Below are 21107 nucleotides of genomic sequence, written 5' to 3'. Positions count from 1 at the left end.
CCATTTTCAGATTGCTTCACCCCAGCTGCTGGATTACATCTGCACAGTACAGGTGCCAAAATACAACCCGCTGGTCAGCGTGTGTTATGCATTCGTTTCTGTGGCTCATCCACAGAGGAAATGAGTGTCTCAGCTACTACCCTAAAAAAGCTGGTTCTTCAGCCCACACTATGATAGCTCGTAAATTTGATTCTAGGAGCCTGTGACCTCTAGAATTTGTTGGTGGTGAAAACAGCGGTTAGCATGCAAGTCTCTGTGTGTTAACATGAACAAGGACACAAAAAAAGAGATTACCCTATGATTATGTATTGATGACCTGAACAAAGCCAGTCAATCCAAGCTGAGTTCTGCTATGAAAATTATTTTTAATTTGATTTTTCCTTAGCTTAAGAACATAACATTTCACTTTAGGCTTGAGCTCGGTCCTTTTTTCTTCAGTGGCAACATGACCACTGTCTTCTCTGCGAACGGGGTCATTAGCACAACCCCAGTTGCTTGTACCAAGACACAACAACACAACTCCCTCCTGGGACTCCAGGGACTGTGTCATTCACTGCCACAGCATTCTCAAAACCTACAAAACCTACAGACCCAAAAAAGCAGTCTGGAGCTTTGCATTAGTCTGCCTCAGCTGCTGGGGGGTTCTCTTCAATAGGCTGGGGAGCCTAAGCATGGACCTGACGTTCCCCCTGTCCCTCCCTCATGTGCCACTGGTGATGGCTGCAGACGTGCATCGTGATGTGAGCCCCAAGGGGATGCCTCAGCCAGAGGAGATCAGATTGGATTCCAGCGAGACCACGAGAGCAAAGATCAAATGGCTTATTAACCAGAGATGAAATTTCAGTCTTCTTGCTATCGGTACAGATTCTCTTCTTTCTCTCACTGGTGTTAATCCGAAGAAAATAATGAGATTGGATATAAAACTGAAGGGTCCAGCCCTAGCCAAGGGTCTACAGGTTCACTTTCTGCTTTGTACCCAGCGGCTCAAGTGCCTTTCCACATGCAAAGCCATTCCCTGTCAGTAGATCAGACCTTTTCACCCTGCAACACCAGGTACTCATTCTCTTCACAGACTTATGGGGCGAAAGCTCTCAACCATCTTCCTAGTGTTTCTGTGCAAGCCAAGGAATTGCTTAGCCCACACTGGGAAAACAAATGTGAAGTCCTTCATGCCATTGTCCTACTTCACGGTGCAGCCCTGCCCACTTCACATCAAAGGTGTCCCTTGCCATTGGCCACAACAGCCCCAGGTACCACTTGCTCTGGTTTACATGTCTGCACCCCCCATCACATCAGTGTGCTATTTACTGCTGGCCCACAGCCTGTATACACACCAGTGGGCAGCATCACCAGTGCAAGCTGCAAATGTTTAAATAAGAACCAAACACTCCTGCTTAATTTTGTGTTTTAATTTTTCAGGACAGTTTTCATGAATAAACAGACCTTCTTCTGCCTGCTGTGAGTGGAGAAGGCACTGACTGTGTCTCCTTCTAAGCAGCCCATCCTGGCTCCTGCAGAAAGGCTTGGCACCGCCGTGTCCCTAACCTGGCTAAGAGGCAGGAAGCTTTGCGCGTTGGTTCGCGTAGAGCCCCTCTTTATTTCTGATGCTGTGTCCTAGGAGTACAGTCCCCCGTGTGAAAGAGCCTGAGGGCCTCTGGGTGCTGGCCTGCCCTGCTTGGTTTGGGAATCACTTGTTGTGCAAAGTGTGCATCTTTCTTAGCATTTACTCGCTTGAGTTTCTGCTGGAGCGTAACTAGACAGTCCTTTACCTTGGTAACTGCTGTGTAAGAGGAATTGCTGGAAATGTTTCTGTGATGCAAGAGCAGACAAATAAACAAAAGGGGGAGGCAGCGAGGAGGAGGGTTGATTAACTGGAGCATCCTAACCATGGACTACTGAGGAGTGCCACAAGTAAAACTAACTGGAAATAAACACTGATGGTAGCTGTAGCTCATTCCCATCAGGCAAACCAAATGAAATCCAAGGGTGCAGAAACTGCAGGACCTGTTCAGAAAAATGATCTCATTAATAATGTTCCTGAGCAAATGATCAGAGGTATTATTGACATCTATGGCCTTGCATTTGAATTTTGCTGGAGAAAGCCTCTAACACACAGGAAACCTTTAAACAACCCATTTCTGGGCTATAGGGTCTCCCAGTCTCCTGCACCAAACCGGCTGTGCAATCAAGTCCTCGCTGCCGCAAAGTCAGTGGGACGGGGGAAGGACAAGAGAAGGTCTGCTGTTCGCAATGCTCAGTGCCCTGCTTGTACAGCTCTTTTAACCTTTGCTCAACAGTATGTCTGATTTCTGCCTCTCTGCCTCACGCTTTTACCAAGGCCCCAATCTCCTTCCTGTCATTCCTTGATAACAAGGTAATAAATGCAGTAAAGATACTGATATGTTAGATTAGATAAGAGAGAGTTACGAGACACTCTGACCAACACAGTTGTTCATGCAGGACTTAAATGTGTCTTGCCATAGGCAGCTTTGTTTTGCTTCCAAGTCCATTGCTCCTGTAATGTTGTACCCTTACAGACTGTTTCTGAAGCAGCTAAGTCCTGACAGGTAGCTACTTGCTCCTGTGAGAGGCGATGGCTCTGGACTCCCCTACAAAGCACTCGCAGTAAGTTGGTGCCCACAGGAGCTTCAAAGTGAGCACACGGAGAGGTTTGTGAGGCAGGAAAAGGTGATGGCTAAAGAGGGATTAAGCGCTGAGGGAGAAAGCCTGATCTGAGGAGGCAAAGTGTATCAAAAGAAGGAAGGGCACAAGTTTTAGACATGTGAATGTTCTGTAATAGGGCTCATAAAACAGGAGATCTGGCCACTTGGTGCCTGTTGCACTGCGGCTGTAGAGTTGGTCAAATTGGATCAGTGGGGTTTTTTCCTTGAAAAATGAAAAAAAGAACATGGCAGGAGCCAAGTTCTTTTTCTTCTCCTTGAAAGGATGATTATCCTGCTCTGTACCGATTCGCTTTCCTGTTCCCAGGGTAATATTCAAGCTTCCTTTGCTTACATGTCATAGGATTGCACAGAGAGAGACACTCAGGCACTGACAGCAAGATTTCACTCCTTTGCCCTTCAGCTCTGCTTCTGCCCTCAGCTCCTAGCACTGGCCTCTCACACCACGCTAAGGTCGATGGTTACCACATGTGCTGGGAAGCCCAGGCATCCCAGCACCCAGCAAGGACCAAGCACCCGTGAGAAACAGTGAGCCGGCGAACTGGAGTTTCAGCATTAACACTGGATTTCCTGGTTGGGACCTGCCTGTGTGTGGTATGCCTAGAGTCCTTTACAGGTAACTCCCTTTTTAATAAATTATTGCCTTCATTTTTTTTAATATATTATCAGTAGTATATTTAAAGAACGAAAAGCCAAAACAGAGGGAAAGCAGAAACAGTGACAGATCAGAAGAAGGCAATGATAAAATAACAATTCAGCCTTCTCTGAAGGAGCAACACTTATATCATCGTCAAGAAAAGAGACTGGACAGTCTCTTGCTAGCACAGTTCGGGATTTTTCCTGGACAACACATACGAGCAAGGAAGGAAACGGGCCTTTTACATTTGTTCTCTAGTATTTCTAACTTTTAAAGAAACAAGGCCTGTCTTTATGCAAGGCATTTAAAAATAGTGCTTTCGCTGCACAGCAAACCAAAATGTCATGTTAGTACTACAAGCATCATTTCAGAATGTAAATAGGTAACTACTTCGTAGGTAAATACAAAGAATACTTTGACCTCTGGCACTGATGGATGACTCATTGACCAATGCACCGATGTCACATCTTGGGTCTTTTTTGTGAGCAATGTCCCCAGTCTATATTCTTGACTCAAGCAAAATCTCCTAGGCATAAATTTTCCAAAGCACTCCAGAGATTTTAGGCTGAGATCCAAAAATCCAATTAGGTGTCCAGTTCCCACTGGTTTCAGTTCAATACAGGGAAGATTAGATGCCTAGATGTTGTAAGTCAAAAAGATTTGGACTCCTAGCTGTTCCCAGACTGATCATTAGGATTCGGGAGAGGAATCCAAGGGTCCAAGGGTCCAACTCACCATCAAGCACAGTCATCGAAATACTGCTAACTTTGTAAGAATATTTCCTTTCTAAGACTTAATCGCTCTTCATTTAATTGTAATTGCCTTAAATAATCTGCACATGAGCACGCAACACAATTATATTACAGAACATTACAGTGGCATGTAGGCAGCAGCACTACCAAAATGTATTTAGAGTTCAGAGACACTCAGATTCCGGAGCATGAGTCGAAATGTAAGAGATGGCCAGGAGAGCCTCCACATTTTCTGCCTGGCCCACACCACCCTGCCCTATTTAAGAGTCATTAAAAATACAAGATAGTGGATGTACTACTATTCTTAAAACTTCGGTATACCCTTAAGTATTTTCTGAATCAGACCAATAAGGATGCCTTCTCCAGTACGGGGTCCCACTTCAAGCAAGCAGCACTCCAACTGAAAAGCATTTAATCATATGTTTAACTTCACACATATTCTTTCAGTATTTTTTCTGAACTGCAGCCTGAGCGTTCACAACTGCATGCCCAGCTTGGGAGCACCCATGGCCTGCGGTGAGGGGCCAGAGAACCTACAAGTGCATTGTCAACTCATGGAAGTTTTTGCCCTAAGTTTCTTGTGACAATGACGCAGGACCTTTGAGCTCGTCCTTTGTAAAACTAACGAGAGGAGGAGAGAATACACTCACAGTCATTAGATTTCCAGTTGAAGCAAAGAGAGAAAGACAGCTAGAGAGGCAGTATGAGGGAAGATGAGGAGAACATGTGGGAACCATGTGTTCAGCATCTCTCTGTTAGCCTGGCCCCGTGGCCCTTCCAAGCTAGAAAAACAACATTATGAAGCAGTGTCAGGAGCATGAAAGGAGAGAAGGGAGGGTAACAGCCCAGGTGAGAGAGGGGTGAATCTGGAGGAGGAGGAATGGCTAATAGCTTTGGGAATTGGAGGCAGGGACGGCAGAGAAGGACTTTACCAGGCAAAGGGGATGAGTGTGACTTTTGTGACCAAAAGAGGCGGTGCAAGGCTGTGGTGAAGAGTCCTTCTGACCTGTGTCAAAGAGCCTGTGCTTTGATGACAGCCTGGGAGACCCGAGCACAGACCGTATGTCCTGGGAGAGGCCTCCGAGAACCACATAATGGACCATTTCAGTAAACAGCCCTTTCGAAACACCAGCCATCCAAATGCAGTTACCCTTCATGGGCTTGACAGAATGAACACACGTCCAGTACACTAGCAAGGGGGTTACCGACCTGACTAGCCATCCTGGCTCTGTCAGGGCCCCTCAGATGTATTGTGTGTGGTACGAATGTATGTCAAAGGCCTTACATATGGTTGGTATATATAGAAAGTTTTAGAAGTACATACTGTTTACTCAAGGGACCGGATTAACTTCCGCAGAGCTATTCTGGTCCACCTGTAAACACATGGACTAAAGGGCCTTATGAAAAGTAGTTACTGTGTATTGGCAAGTGGCACTTTTTAAAACCTGAATATCTCGTGTTATGAATGCTGGCGTTTTGTTTTGGTTTTTAAGTACCAAAAATGACAGGATCTTGTTATATAACTACTGGCTACCAATTTTTTTTTTTTTTCCCAGTTCAAAGCTGTTTTTTTCCCCCGGTCCCCTAGGGCTGAAAAAGCATGTGTTAAACTTGCAGTGTTAACTGCTGCTGGGAATTACCCCGGTCCTGATGCCTTTGCTTAGATGAATAGCGAGGTCTGTATGGCCATTGACCAAGGTGACAAGAGGGGAGAGGACTGCGGTGCTCCCAGCCCTGTTCACACAGAAGCCTCACAGCCTTCAGCCCAGGCATGCCTACAGCTTCCTTAGCTGCCGTGTGCGACGCTGATGGCACCCTAAGAGCTCCAACACGGAGGATGGTCATGTGTAGTCTGAGGGTGGCCTTCGCGCTGCACCTGGGGCTGTGCTCTCAGGTTCACCATCGGCACTGATAGCATATTGTGCCTTCAGGTTGCCTCAGGGCACCCCTCGAAGGACAGTCTAGACTTACCCAAAGGGGTGCCTCAGAATAACTTAGCCTGGCATCAGCCATTATCTCTGTTCTGTAAACTCACGACTTTGACAGAAAGCAAGAGGATTTTGTAGTAAAAGGAAAAAAAAAGCAGGGAGGCAGGGGGATGGGGCCAGAGTGTGTTTGCAGCTGCCGGCCATCAAATTTCAATTCAATCAACATGACTGAGTTCCAGCTCCTGAAAAAAGAGAGCTTTTGACGACATATTGACATAGCCTGAACTACAGTGGTCCAAGCGGCAGTGCTATAATTATAAGGATTATATTTAATACTGCACTTGGAAATGAAGGTCTGAAACACTGTGACTCTCTCTCTCCCTAAAAGCTGGCCAAAATATGTCCTAGGAACCATTATGGTAGTACACAAAGTTGGTAGGAAAAAAGAAACATCGGAACTCAAATCATTATGAAAGGGGATCATGTGGCTGGCAGCTCAGGTCTGCTGGGAGTTGAGCAGTGAGGAGGAAAAATGAGTGTGAAAGGAAGGGCAATTGGATTTGCAGGAAAAATGGAAAGTAGTTTTTAAAAGTACAGAATTAACTAGTTTAAGGAAAAAAGTCAATTGATAATTAATACGCTACTTTTGAATTTGGTTTCTTTTTGTAGCACGTCGTGGACTTCAGCCAGGCTGAGGCCTGTTTGTTGAACAAACACCAAACCCTGCAAATACTTCTAGACTTGCTTAATTCTACACATCTTGATTTCAGTGCGATTACCCATGTGTGCACAATTAAGCACATGCATAACTGTTTCCGGGAACTGGGCCATGGAGGTAAGCAGCCCCATGTTGAAGACCAAGTGCATCCAGCTTGGAAGTATGTTGAAGCAAAAACTTTTAGAAAAGCAGAGAGAATGCATTTCTTTGGAAAACAAAATAATTGACTATAAACTAGCATAATGAGCAGAAATAAAGAGCTTGATCCTGCAGTAGGCTGATGTTTCACAGTGCCACATCCATAATATTTCCCATAGGTGGTTTCAGGAGGGGCCAATCAGATCAGAATCAAGGCTCAAAAGCTCAGATGTTGAGATACCATAGCAGTGAGGAAAAGGGAAAAAGAGGGAAAAAAAGGGGGGGAAGGAGAGGGAAAGAGGAAAAGGGGAAAAAGGGGAAAGGAAAAAAAAGGGAAGGGAAGGGAAGGGAAGGGAAGGGAAGGGAAGGGAAGGGAAGGGAAGGGAAGGGAAGGGAAGGGAAGGGAAGGGAAGGGAAGGGAAGGGAAGGGAAGGGAAGGGAAGGGAAGGGAAGGGAAGGGAAGGGAAGGGAAGGGAAGGGAAGGGAAGGGAAGGGAAGGGAAGGGAAGGGAAGGGAAGGGAAGGGAAGGGAAGGGAAGGAAGGGAAGGGAAGGGAAGGGAAGGGAAGGGAAGGGAAGGGAAGGGAAGGGAAGGGAAGGGAAGGGAAGGGAAGGGAAGGGAAGGGAAGGGAAGGGAAGGGAAGGGAAGGGAAGGGAAGGGAAGGGAAGGGAAGGGAAGGGAAGGGAAGGGAAGGGAAGGGAAGGGAAGGAAGGGAAGGAAAGGAAAGGAAAGGAAAGGAAAGGAAAGGAAAGGAAAGGAAAGGAAAGGAAAGGAAAGGAAAGGAAAGGAAAGGAAAGGAAAGGAAAGGAAAGGAAAGGAAAGGAAAGGAAAGGAAAGGAAAGGAAAGGAAAGGAAATTGGAGCATCTGGAGATGGTTTCTAAAGCAACAGAACCCTAAATAAATGGTATGATTTTCCAAAGTGAAAAACATAAACTGAACAGCCCATGCAGCATTTTTGCCAACTGTCACTGGGGTGGCATTTCTGAAATCTGGTGGAATGACTCATCCCAAAACAACAACTGTTGCCAACAAGGTCTTTCCTCCAGGTCTAGTTATTTGAATGAGAGAGCTGTGAAAACAAAATAAACAGAAAAATCAGAGGCAACTCCTTCTCTTGGGGTTCAACTCTGAAGCTTCCTGTGAAGCCATCCACTCTCCAAGGTGCCTCCCCAACCCACTGAACAGGAATCCAGGTGATCCTCTGGGCCAAAGAAGGGATCGGCCCTGCTGGAGTAAGCCCCTTGTTCATTAAAACAAATTCCTCATTCTGCATCTAGTCACCGCCTCTCACACCATGCATATGTGCAGGATGCATCCTCCTGAGCCATTCTGCCCTCCACCTTAGGGATTCCACACGGCGGCAAACATTACCAGGAGAAGCATGACCCTGCCGACAGGTAGCACAGCTCTCAAATGGTTTGAGACAGACACCCTTAAATTCAGTGGGAGCGGACCTGGCCCAAAGAGTACACTGTCGTGCAGTAATTAAACACAGCCCCGTCAGCACCGACAAGCATCCTTCTTTGGCTAGTACAAAATACAACAATTTCAAAGACACTTTCTGAAGCAGTGCTGTTTTGCTGAATAATTTATGTCCCTGAGTCCTCTGAAAATGAGCAGCATACACTTCAGCGCTGCAACAGCTATTCAGTGGAGACAGTGCACATTGTGTTCAGTAAGCTCATTGCTTAAACACTGTTGCCATGACTATAAGAAAGTGATTATACTATTGTTTATAAGAGACTCTCGATAAGTCATTACCACGGTAGCCAGAGTTTTGCCTGAAGTCAAAATTTTTCTGAAGAAAAAAAATCTCACAGGTATAATTAACTTTGTGATCAAGATAATTCCATTGAAAGACTTTGAAAACTGAATACATCGTATGGTGAGGAATGAAAATAAGTAAGAATCACAAGTGTCTCAGGACTGTTGACTCGCTGGTTTTCTGACTGTTTCATTGGTAAATTCCATGGAGAAGAAAAGCCCTGCTAACCAAATAACTGTTGTAACTCGTTTTCAAGGAAGAAATAATATATAGGGCAAGCACCAATGTAGGAGTTCAACTGTGATGAGTAACTCTGTAAAAACAAACCACTTTGTACACAATGTAAGGGAAAAAAGACTTAAAAAATCTGACTTAGAAGAAACGTTTGGGATTATGAAATATGGCTTTTCAGTGTCCTGGAATGAAATCGATACCTAGAGCACTTAGTTCTGAATCCTCTAGTGCATATGTCCACTGCATGACCTCTTTATCTCAATAGTGTGCTGATGATCAATAGTTTCCAAAACTAAGAAGTAACTGAAGCTGTCGGAAAGTCGTCCTCACATTTCCTATGGACAGTAATGGGCCGCAGAACACAAAGCAAAGAGATGATTAATAGAGTGCTGGACTAGGAGTCAGGAAATCTGGGCTCCGTTCCCAGCTCTGCCACTGACCTGCTGTTTGACCTTGGGCAAGACACTTGACCTTTCTGTGCTTCTGTTCCTCCTTCCATTCTTTGTCTATCTTGTCTCTTGAGGCCCTAAGGTATGCAGGGAAGGGCACGGTTCTCACTGGGTGTTTGTATAACACCTACTCTAGGGAGGTGCCTGCAGAGCTCTGTAATAAAGCCAGGGTGCCACAGGGATGACGCTTGCACAATAGTGTGTTTTGTTTCAAAACAGAATAGCCATGAGGAACCTTCTTGGGGTTTCATCTGCTAGTCCAGGACCCCACCGGGTCTTTCAGCCAGCTTCAGGCTCAGGCAACAGGTAAATGGGTTTGAAAGATCTGCTTCCTCACTGTGTCAGAAGCACTTTCATGCCGATTTCCATTTGGTACTCATTTCTCTGCAACTCGATTCAGCTGGGTTTGCAAGCGCATCAGAATTATAACTGAGTGACACAGATAAAAATAGCTACAGGAGCCATTTCTGAACAAAAGGCATTTCTTCAGGGAAATGCCAACACCTGTACGTGAAGCCACAGGCGTGAGGTATTTTCAAATTAAAAACGAAATAAATTATAATTTTTCAGTAAGTGTGTGGGAATTTTGTGTAAGTTATTCAATTAAGAAATATTTCTGAGTCTTTCTCCCGCCCCAAGCCATAAACATGAACCTTCCTCCATTACTACCAGATGGGAGGCAACACGTGCAGGACAAGGTGGCTCCCACCTGCTAGTGCTAGGGTGCAGCTGCAGCCTCGACGGAGAGCAGATGACTTGCGTATACGCTCTCAGTTGCAGTCCCACTTTGCTCCCAGTTTGCTGGAGCATCAAGTACACAAAGTGCTTGGACACAGCTGACTTAATTGAGAGGCTAATTAGAGTACAAACTGATGCAGAATGAAGAGCAAGTAAAGCAAGAAAATATGAAGCATACATTTATGATTATGAATGAAAAGTTGGGAAATGCTTTTCTCTCCTAAAAAGAAGGGGCACTGCCACATCTTGCACTTTTATTGTGAATCTTGGCTGTGCGGTGCCATAAAACCGCAGCTCTGGGAGTCATGTGATTATGTAAAAGATTCGTTTGGGTTTGTATTTACAGTACTCATACCTGTGGGTCAAAGGCTGAAGAGGTGATTCGAGTGCACCTCAAAGGCTCAAAACACAGAAGTCAAATAAGAAGAATCCATCAACTCATATACATTGCCTGCACCTTTGCCAAAGCAAACGCTCCAATATCGTGTCTTAGGCTCCATCAATAACGAATTTGGCTTCTAAGCCATAAAACTCACCATCAGATCTCAATGCACTTTACAAAGGTGATAAATAGTATTTTTCATAGAGGAAACTAAGATTTATGGAAGTGAAACAAAACAGGAGTAATCTGTTGAATAGATCCTAGAGTCAGAGTAGAAACACTGAGTGTTTAGTTTACAGCGCACTCACCTAAGGACTGTTGCTTGAGAGTTGCAGGTATTTTGCGTTAGGTATTGATGTTGGCACTTCAGTACAATTATGGATTGATTACCTGCATCTAATAATGCTTTGGAAGAACCTGACAAGGTATGACGAATTCAAAATTTGGCTCTCAAGTGGCTATAGGAAGCTTTTCATGGGAAATCTGGGGCATAAATAGTTTATGCTTTCATCTAAAAAAAAAAAAACAAAAACGAAAAAATCTGTCTCTTAATACTGTTAAGTTGAAAAAGTGATCCAAATCTCACTTGGCACCAACTCCTCCTTTTCTGCAGCCAAGACCACTGCCTCTTTCACTGCTCAAAGCTGTTCCAAACTGTAGCAGCGTGATATGGGTAAGATCCTTTTGAGGTTTACAGCCACTGATTCACGTTTGTGGAAAACACAGCCCTGTCATGAATCCCATCAGCTTCATCCTACTGCTGCCGAGAGTACCATCACTGGGAAGTCATACAGGGGAATGCTGACATGCGGACACCAGAGAGAGGCCAAAGAGTAAAGACATCATTCCTCTTCTTCTCTTCAGAGCAGCCAGGTGGCTAAAGCTTTTCTGCGTACCATGTAGCTGATTGTGTGCCCTCTAAAGTGTTGCATAGTGGTTTCTTTAATCACCTTCCTGAACTCCATAGAAGTGATGGTGTCAGGTCATTATCATGTAGAGTTAGGCCCTCAGCAGAGACCAGGGTCCCATGTGCTAAGCAGTGAGATGGTGGCACCTGAAGAGCTCAAGCATGGAAGGGAAATAGTGGCACAACAGGTCACAGAGACGCTTGCTGCCAAAGCTGGCACCTCTGTGCCAGTGCTTTGTTAGCTGGAGCTTCCAGCTCCTCCTACACCACTTAGGAGGTGCAATATAAATGGAGCAGTGAAGATATTACCCTTCCCAAAGTTGTCAAAGGGACCAGGATGGAGCCTTTCTTTTCCAGTAATGAGACATGGGTGAAGTTTCAGTTTCATAAGCCAACAGACTTCGTAAGAAAAGCAGACAACCATTAGCCTCCAAAGATGATATTTTGGTAGAAAGGACCGTTGACAGCAGTTAGGAAGAGGAAGAGAGGCATGTTATGGCGTTTCTTAACCTGCTAACTGACTAACCTAGTTACTGGGGTTTTTTTGGTCACTGCAAGCTAACCGAACCCCAAATACACCTTCTGCAGGCAGTATTCTTTGCAAGGGGAGAAGTAATAATAGTGAGATAAGTCAAAGTTTCGGCAAAGCAGCTTCTCTGACTCAGACGTACCTTTCTAAGGTTCAGATTTCCCCACAGAGCAGCTAACATTTTTGCTGGAGTCACACTTCTCAGCGCAGAAGAAACAGAAGCTGTGTATCACTCTCCTTTGTTGTGGTGCTACACACAAGGGACTCAATTTGAGTACCGCGGGGGATGTGAGAGCTCTATCGGAGGGCGTGCCGTAATAGTCAGGGAAGCTAAGAAGCCCATGGCTTGGCCTCGGAGGGCGTGTCAAGTCCAGGCAGACAAACTGTTCCTCTGCTTGCTACCTACAGAAACTTTGGTGGTGGAAACAGTCTGTTAAACAGTTTCAGAACTGAGGAGACTTTCATTAAATGTATTCAAAGCTCAAAAAGCTTCAAAGGAGGCAAGTGATTTGATTGGAGAGCTAGGACTGAAAAGGCTCCTACACGAGCATACATTTAACAAATTCACCTGCTGAACTTTTCATTAAATATAGCTTTTATGCAGCTTCCAGGGGGTCGTCTTGATTTTGGTTCAGAAAACATTCTCACAGCCAAGGGGAACAAAGATTTTAAATGGTGCCCATGTCCATCCTAACCAAATGGCTCCCAGCAGGCCAGAGAGCCCATGACAGCAGATCAAAGTTTTCTACCCACAAAGGCAATGTGACTTACCCATCTTACCTGACTCAGCTACATAAATTGTCTTTATCAGAACCCAGCTTCACTCCCGTGGAAGCACAAGGAGCAGACAGCGGTCCCTCACCTCACAAACAGAACATTTCATTGCTTTGGCACCAAACTTTGTTAGTCAAAAGATCCCACCCCAGCTTTGCGGAATGGTTTGTGCTTTAATCCACTTGTGCTCACCACACCGTAACATCACATCGCTCCATACCTGGTCACCTTATCCTGCTTGCTTCAGAGCGCTTCCAAAAGTTACGTACGTCCAGAACTAGAAAATGCAGCTATTTCAGCAGGGTACCCTGGCAGGCAACTAGCAAAGCAAGGAGCTTGGGAGATGGGGAAGTGTACACTTGGGCCAAAGGTACCAGAGCACAATCCTTCCTTTTAAAATACTTGAGGATCTTTAGTGCTAGCACAGGGGAAGCCAAACCTCAGCAAGCACAGTGTGGATCATTAAAAAAAGTTATTAGGAGACAAAGTCAGGGCTTCCATGATCACGTAAAGGATCTCCACGTAAAATAACGGCATAAATTGAGGTTTTACAAGCCAAACTTGGCTCTTGGCACCAGTCAGGCAACCCTCTCTTCCACTGAGGTCCTCAGGGAACTGGGACAAACTCATTGACTCTTCCAGATTCATACTGAGGTTGATGAGAATTTAGGGGAGTAGGAGAAATTAACCCATTCTCCTCTTCCTTGGCTACATCATCTTCATAGGACTGCTTTCCCTTTTCTTTTTCACCTGCTACATCTGGGGAGCAGGCCACTTTCACAGTCACTCTTTTGAGTACAGAAAATATTAATATATTTAGTTAATATTTTTAATTAATCCTTATAATGATAAATTCAGCGCAACTTCAAGATGAGTGAAAGTAGAACAAGTCACCTGTGACTAATGACTAACATCGCTTAACACACTCAGAGAAGATGTTGCCACCAGTGTGACGGCTGCAGTGAAAGAGCCTGACCAGAATAATACAATAATGCCCGTGAAACAGAGTTCCTGGTTCCAGAGCAAAATGAACAGTGCTCAGCCTGTGGCAGAAGAACGAAAGAATCAATCGGCCACCGGAGATTTGAAACTGCAGTGCAAGAACTTTGGTATCACCAGTTCAATGCTTAAGCCACTGAGGAACGCCCTCCAGAGCTAACTGTTTATATATAACATAAATAATATAAACAGCTAAGTGCTGGAGGGCATATACATACATATAGATGTATGTATAAAAGAAAGACAGAATATTTTATCTGTTCCACTCTGCACCATGAAAAGCAACACCACCATATAAATAAACAAATGTCAGCTCTTGGGAAATGCAGGGATGCAGAAAGTGCAAAAGCTTTCCTAGCTGTGTCCCGAAGAATAAATTTCTCCTCCACATGCACCCACATCCATTGGTCCAGCCAAAAAATCAGGTCTCCACTCTCCAATTAGAAAATGCTGCTGCCAAAGACGCTTTCTCAAAAGTCAAAGTAACACTGCCAAACTGAGCCCAAACCAAACCTCACTAAAAACTCTCTCTCTTCTGCCGGTTTTAAACTGTCCACTGGGAAAAGATAATTATCAAATAATAGTATCAACAATGTCAGATAATCACTTCAAGCTCTTTGATATGTTCAAGTGAACGTTGTGTCAAATGTTATCGAGTGTCAAATATTTACTCTTGAGTCCAACTGTGTAAATGACCCATCCAGTGCCACTAAACATGGCTGGCACACTCGTAACAAGAGCAGTGGGACTTGCAAAGCAAAGAAAACAACCCAGCTATTTTCAGGAAAGGAAGCATGGGGACAATCTTGGCTTTGCAGACAGTGCGTCCCGATAGCCAGAACTCCCCAACGAGAGTTATGACTGCCTTTGCGCTTATCTGTGTGGAGGTTTCTTTAAACTGGTGGACCTACAGCAAGGCAGGTGGAGCTTTACAATCCCCCCGTGGAGTCAGAGATGTGTCCAATCTCACATGCTCAGTGGGAGACTCACACAAACGCTCCTGTCTTGTGCTTCCCTATGCCAGAGCTGTGCCTGCCACAGCTGAAGCTCAGAGCTGCGCCTTGTTCCAGGACCCTGAGCACCTCAGATCTGCTGTCTGCTCTAAGCAAAATGTCTGGAATTAGAGGAATAGTGCATATAAGGCTTCCACTGGATTTCCTCTCGGGAAACACCCCACAGAGGACGAATTCTGCTTAGAGATGGTTCTCTTCCCCATCCATTTAAAACACACAGGGCAACAGGCTTAGTCTGCCTTGTCCTTCCTCTTCAAGTACCCTTGGAATAACTGGTAGAGCAAACTCCTCCTCCAGCTACGGCTGGAGCAAAAGCAAGACCCCATTATTTCCTGGCCCATTCCTGCCCTCTGAATCTTCAAGAACAGGAGCACAATGCTGTGCTACCTGGTGTATGACCCTCAGCCACTTGAATTCATCCCACTCAGACACTGGGTGGTTTGCTTTTCCTTTTTAATATTTGCAACAATGTTCTAAGGAGCTCTTGGTAATGGAAACATGTGCCTCCATGACACAGAGACGTGACTTTGAACCGATGCCTTTCTCTGTTCCTTAATTAGGCAGTTCTACCAGAGCAGCAAATGAGGAATGTCTGTGTCAAGCACAGAGTGGGAGGATCAGTGATGTGCAGTGATACCATTACAACAATACTGCTTCATGAGCCAGCATTTCTTCAGTGTCAAAACATGGTTCAGGGCCCCAAACGTCATGCTCAGTGAAGTCATGTACCTTGTCAGCAGGATTACCGAACGCTAGCGTGCAAAAACGAGGGGGTCTTTGTCAGACCTTTCCCTTGTCAAAGGCACGTATGTGTGGAGTTATCTGGGAGGTGATGCAACACGCAACGCGGAGCGAGGGCCGTGCATGGCATTCTCCAGCAAAGAGCAGGTTAACAATCGTTAGCGGTATTTCAGAAACAAGGACAACCTCTCTGCATTTAAAAGATGAAAATCTTTCAATATTTCCTTTGGAGTTGTTTCATTTAGCACTTTCAAACAGCTGCCTCCAGCTATTTCATAATAATAGTAACAACTAGTAAAAAAAACTGAAAACAAAAAAACCCCACACAGGCCTGTTCCCTGATTTCAGAAAGTGGATTTTTCTGGGATGTACGTTATTAGGCAAAAGCCTTTTTTTTTTCCCATAAGACAAGTGCAAAGCATTTCATTAATACACACTGGAAAAATAAGATAATGGCTTTCTTGATTGTGACGAGGAACGTGGGGAGATTTAATCTCAACACTGCGTCAGGTCGAAGCGCCTGAATTCCCCTCGGACACAATGTTATCACATTAACGCTTACATCATCACCCTCACGAATGATGCTGAGTAACACAGCCCCAAATGTCGATCGACGCACGGCAGCGAACTCCCGGGTAAGAAGGGAGAAACAACCACAAAGGTCCCATTTTAGCATACGTCAGGCACGAAGAAAGATAGGTTTGATGTCTGGAGCGGAGGGAGCGATCTATTTTCAGCCGTTCAAATAGCAGCCACCGGCCTATCAGGACGCCATCGCTCCTCTTAATATTTCGCATGTGTGCCGAGAATTAAGAGTTGGAAGGCAGCAAGGCAGCACAGCGCAGCGTACGCCTTCAAAAGCGTGGTACATGGACTGCTCGTAATAAAGTAACAGGAGACCAGGCTTCGCCTCCTTGACATGTTCAGAGCAATTTCCAGTTGAAAAAGGTCAGCATATCACTTACAAAGTGGCAGTGCCTGGAAAACTCTTGTAACTCTGCTCCGTGAAACACGCTTGGTGATAATAACAAACTGACCCTTTCTGGTGGGGCCGGTGCTTGTGGCACCGGGCGTGAGATGCCGTCGCTCGGATGGACGTCGCTGCACGCTCCGGCGCAGCGCTGCTGCTGCCGGCGCCTGCCGGTCGCTGGGGTACGGCGCTGAGCCGCACGCGCGGGCTGGCGTGCCACGGCACTGCCCCTCTGCCGCGTGCTCCAGCACCGGCCGAGGGCGAGGGACGCGGCAGCAAACTGCTGCCCTGCGTGAAAAGAGCTGCCTGAAGCCCTGACCAACGGGATCAAACGGGGCAGGGGTGCAATTTTGAACATGGGCGATAGTTTAGCGCTACTTTTCACCCCTGCTCGGGGATGCGCAGGCAGCGTTTGCCGCCTTCGCCCCTCCTCAGGGATGATGCCTGCTGTCACCGCCTTGGCGGGGCGATGGCGGAGGCACGCCACCCATTTTTAGGACCACAACCTGGTTTAAAAAACCCCCAAGTACTCCCAAAATCCCTCGGAGGGAGGACGCGTCCCTCAGCCGCCCCGCTCCGGGCCCGGCAGACCTGCCCGCCGCTCCTCACACCCTGGATGCCACGGCGGGGCCCAGCACCTGGTAGGGACCATCGCGGGGGGTACGAGGCGCGGCGGGTCGAGCCGAGCGGCCACGGACACCCCCCGCCCCCCCGCCCCAGGGTCGGCCCTCGGGTGGGGACGGGAGCCCACCTTGAGGGGCGGCTGCCGGGGCCGGGGCCGTGCCCTGAGGGGGACAGGGGCTGCTCCTCAGGGCCGCGCGTGGCGGCCCCTCCCCGCCGGCAGGGGGCGCTGTGACTCACCGCCAGGAGGGCCGAGGCGCGCTGCTCCCCCGCCGGCTGCTCCCCGTTGATGCCGCCGTTGCTGAGGAGGTGCTGGTGGTAGTCCGGGGGCGCGGCGGCGGCGGCGGCGGCGGCGGCGGCGGCGGGGGGGGTGGCCGAGCCGCCGGGGGCGGCCGCCGCCTTGGGGTGCTTGCCGGCCTTGCGGGCGCCCTGCCCCTGCTGCACGAGGTGGAGGAGCTGCAAGGTGCTCTCCCGTTCGCGGTCGGAGCTCTCGGCGCGGCCCCGCTCGTAGCGCCCCTCGCAGCTGAGGTGGTGCTGGCGGCAGACGGCGATGCGGGCCCGCAGCCGTTCGACGATGGCGCTGTGCACCCGGGGCGCCGCCGGGCCCCCCCCCAGCAGCCCGGCCCCCAGCCCCGCGGCCTGGGGGGGAGCCGTGTCGCCCATCGCTGGCTGCCGGTCCTGGCCCTCCGGATGGGTCGGTCCTCACTGCCGCATGGAGGGGGCGGGGGGGGGGGGGGAGGCGGGGGCAGCGGCGGGAGCCCGAGCCCGGGGGCTGGCGGCGGGGCGGAGGGCGGTCAGCCCCGCGCCCCCGGCCCACCCCCACCCGGCCCCCGGGCGGTGACGGCCCGGCGGGGGGTTGACAGATCGGGGGTGGGACGGGGCGTCCGGCGGCCGCTAGTGTTGTGCCAGCATCGGCCGGGCGGGAGGGGCGGGGGTCGGGGCCGGGCAGCCCCCGCCGAGGGGCTCCGCGAGGCGGGAAGGGCGCCCGGGGCGGGGGGGACGGGGAGGGGGGGCTCCGCCGGGGGAGGAGGGCGGAAAAAAAAAAAAATAAAGCGATCCGCTGCCTCCAAAATGAATCCTTGGACGAAGGAGATCTCCCTCGGGAATGAGTGAGACTTGGCAGGTTTATTGATTTTATTTTATTTCGGGGGAGCGGGAACGTTATCCCTTGAAGTGGAAATTTATGCAAGGGAAGGCATCGCCGTGCGCGGCGGCACGGAGAAACCCCCCCGGCGGACCAAAAATCTCGTAGATTTGGTGGAGTGGGGGTTGTTGGGATTTTTCTCTTTTTTTTTAAAAAAAAAAAAAAGTCTTTAGTAAATGTGCAAATAAAGAGCCGGGGAAGGAGGAGGAGGCGGCTCGGGTTAGTTTAGTCTTTGTGCTTTCTCGTTTCTCTCGCCCGCTCTTTGCTGGCCGCTCTTCGGTTTGTTACTGTCTCCAACTGTCTGCCGCTAAATTGTAGTTCCTCTAAAAATAAGAGAGCCGGATCCCCCGGTCCGGAACAATGTCAGTCAGTGGACTTCCAGACCACGCTTCGCCTTCAGTTAATCCAGCCTCTGGATAAAATCCGTATTGCTTTCAGTGCTTATTTCCCCCCTTAGTAATAAAGCAGCAAGCTACGAACCCAGGCAAAGAACTCCTCTCGCATACTTTCCCTTATACTCCCAGATATTGAATAGTTTCAAGTACAGTTTCAAGAAAAGCACGGGAAAAAATTAAAAAAAAAAAAAAAAGGGAAAAAAAAAAAAAGCAAGCCAGCCCCTCTTCAGACAGTAATTACAAACGGAGAGTTGCACTTACAAACTTCCAGCATTTTGCACCCAGAACAGTCCGGCCACTTTTCCTTTGTGTTTTTGTACCTTCCATCCCCGGCCCGCCGGGGCGGGCGGGTGGTTGCCGCCGGGCTATCGCCGCTGCCTCCGCCGCCGCCGGCTGCCCGAGCCCGTTGCCCCTCGGCGCGGTGCGGCGCGGCGCGGCGCGGTGCGGTGCGGAGCGGAGCGGAGCGGCGCGGAGCGGGGGCGCGGGGCGCCGCGGGGGCGGGAGGCGGGGGGCGGGTGTCACGGCGCGGCCGGGGCCGCGGCGGCGGGGAGGCCGGGGCGAGGCGCGGAGCCTCCCAGCGGCCGCCGAGGGGAGCCGGGCCGCCGCCGCCGCTCCGCGGGAGGTATTTGCATGGGAGGAAGCCAAGGAAATCCCCTTTCCCCTCCTCGCCCTGTACCTGGGTGCCGGGCCGGGGCGGGCGGGCGCCGCCTGAGCAGCCGCCGAGGAGCGCAGCCTCCCGCTCTCCCTCCTCCCCCGGCGGCGAGACCTTCAGGCGAGTACGAGGGAGTTCTCAAATAAATCACGGCGCTGCGCTCCTCTACCAGCTGGATTTCTCTGGAACAGACGGTAGAAAAACAAGCAGTGCCTTCTAGGGCGCTCTCATGCACGGGAGGAGCGCAGGACACGAGGTCAGGCTTGGGATGTGGGAGCTCCGGGCTCTGACCTGAGCTTCTTGGGTGTCCGGGGCAAGGCACGTAGCGCCTGCGCTTCGGTTCCTCCCCGGGAAAGCCACAGTCTTGGTGCTTCTCTCGCCCGACTCCTCCATTTGGAGCAGGGCTGGCCGACTGCGAGGTCTGGCCCCCGGTGCTGGCCTTGCTGCAAGCGACAGCCGTCAGGTTCTGCGGGTTGCTGTAGGTGAGCTGTGAAGGAGGAGGATGCAGAAATAGCTGGGAGCTGGTCAGCTTTACTAAAGCAATACGCTGCTGTGCCACTGTGGCTGTATTATCTGAATTCCCAAATAGCTCTTTGGGAAGAAAAATGGCCCGCCAGCATGCGGAGACACATCCCTGCTGGAAAACCTTTAAGGTCTTTTGGGACTCTGCAGCCCTTAATACAAGGGTGCATCATCTCACTCAGTTCTGCGGTGGATCCAGTCAGAAAAATACACTAATTTCACCACAACGTACCGGGAGCATTAAGCTGAGGATGAGGAGGAACTAATGATAACCCTCCGAGGTGGTTTTATCCCCTTCCAAGGTCATGCGTGCAAATGCGTTGAATGCCAATGACAAAACGACACATTCCTGGAAATTCCCCCAAAATACATAAAAGATATGCAGTATTGGACATATGGGGAATACGAAAGCCCCCGCTTCCAAGACCCCCATCTCCTTCATGTTGCAATAAACATCCACATGGGTTTCCAGGATCCGGCTGCGTGAGCACCGGGCAGAGCCTCCGGCACATTCAGACCCACGTTTGCCCCAGCAAAGACTTTGATTCTTCACAGAGGGACAAGGGCTGGGCAAGCCAGGTTTGTGGATGTGCTGCGCTCACAGGAAGGCATTATTGCTAACAGGAAAAAGGGATTTTTTTTGTTTAACCTTGAGCAACTGAGGAAGAGTGGGTTATTATTTGGTACATAACGGTAGCATGCATCTGTTGAGAACAATGGGCTGGCACAGTTGGAAAAAAATATGAAATTTTAATGTTTGTAAAATAATAGACAATGTTACCTTTGGTTCCGGCCTCGCTCGGGCTTTTATTTGTTTGTCATAGCTCAGGTGCCACTGCTGGGTTTGAGAGGTCAGTCACAGAGCGCACGTGTGACAGTAACACACGAACCTCACGGGGAACAAGCAAGGGTGTCCTCAACACGGTCATGGCTGGGGTGTTCAAAGTTGCTGTGGGAGTAGGAAATCGGTGGTGCTGCTCCAGCAGGTACCAGGGCAGCTGCAGCAGTTCTCCCTCTCCTACAAGATTTTGTAGGGCTCAGAGAATGATCTTTCAAACCAAAGATTTTTCAGTTTTCACTTCAGGCGTTTAAGAGTCACTCCTTGCCAAGGAGCATCTCCGGCGTTTTGTGGTTGAATCGGTCCCTCTCGGGGCGAGAGACGGCCGGTGGCGGGGCTGCGCTGCACCTCCCCGGCCGCTCGCTCAACAGACAGCGAATGCTGCCCCTGGTGTTTCAGGGAAGGAAATACCCTAAATCCGTCCCTCAGCTTTGCAAGTTTTGTCCAGGAGACCCTGGCCAACGTTCCCAGTCCCTGCATACCGCTGTAGGTTTTGGTTTGCCTGGTTGTCAGTTTTCTTAAAAGGAAACGGTTCTTAACATCATCGTGACATCACTTGCGATTCGTGCCATAGGCATTC

General features: G+C 48.8%; 1 protein-coding gene across 1 annotated transcript in view; it reads right to left on the bottom strand.

Moving 5' to 3' along the window:
• The window catches only part of MAML2 (mastermind like transcriptional coactivator 2), a 217452-nt gene extending 199806 nt beyond the window's left edge, over positions 1-17646 (bottom strand). The window contains exon 1 of the mRNA XM_087758870.1: positions 17217-17646. Within this exon, the coding sequence (XP_087614996.1) occupies positions 17217-17639 (423 nt within the window). The 5' untranslated portion in view covers positions 17640-17646. The remainder of the gene's footprint in view (positions 1-17216) is intronic.
• Positions 17647-21107: the final 3461 nt, after the last annotated feature.

This window comes from Nipponia nippon, unplaced genomic scaffold (genome assembly GCF_047370975.1).
Source record: "Nipponia nippon isolate SJK-2023a ecotype South Korea unplaced genomic scaffold, ASM4737097v1 scaffold_2, whole genome shotgun sequence".
NCBI lineage: Eukaryota > Metazoa > Chordata > Aves > Pelecaniformes > Threskiornithidae > Nipponia > Nipponia nippon.
The sequence above is the reverse complement of the archived record's forward strand: the minus strand, read 5'-3'. Positions and strand labels throughout refer to the sequence as shown.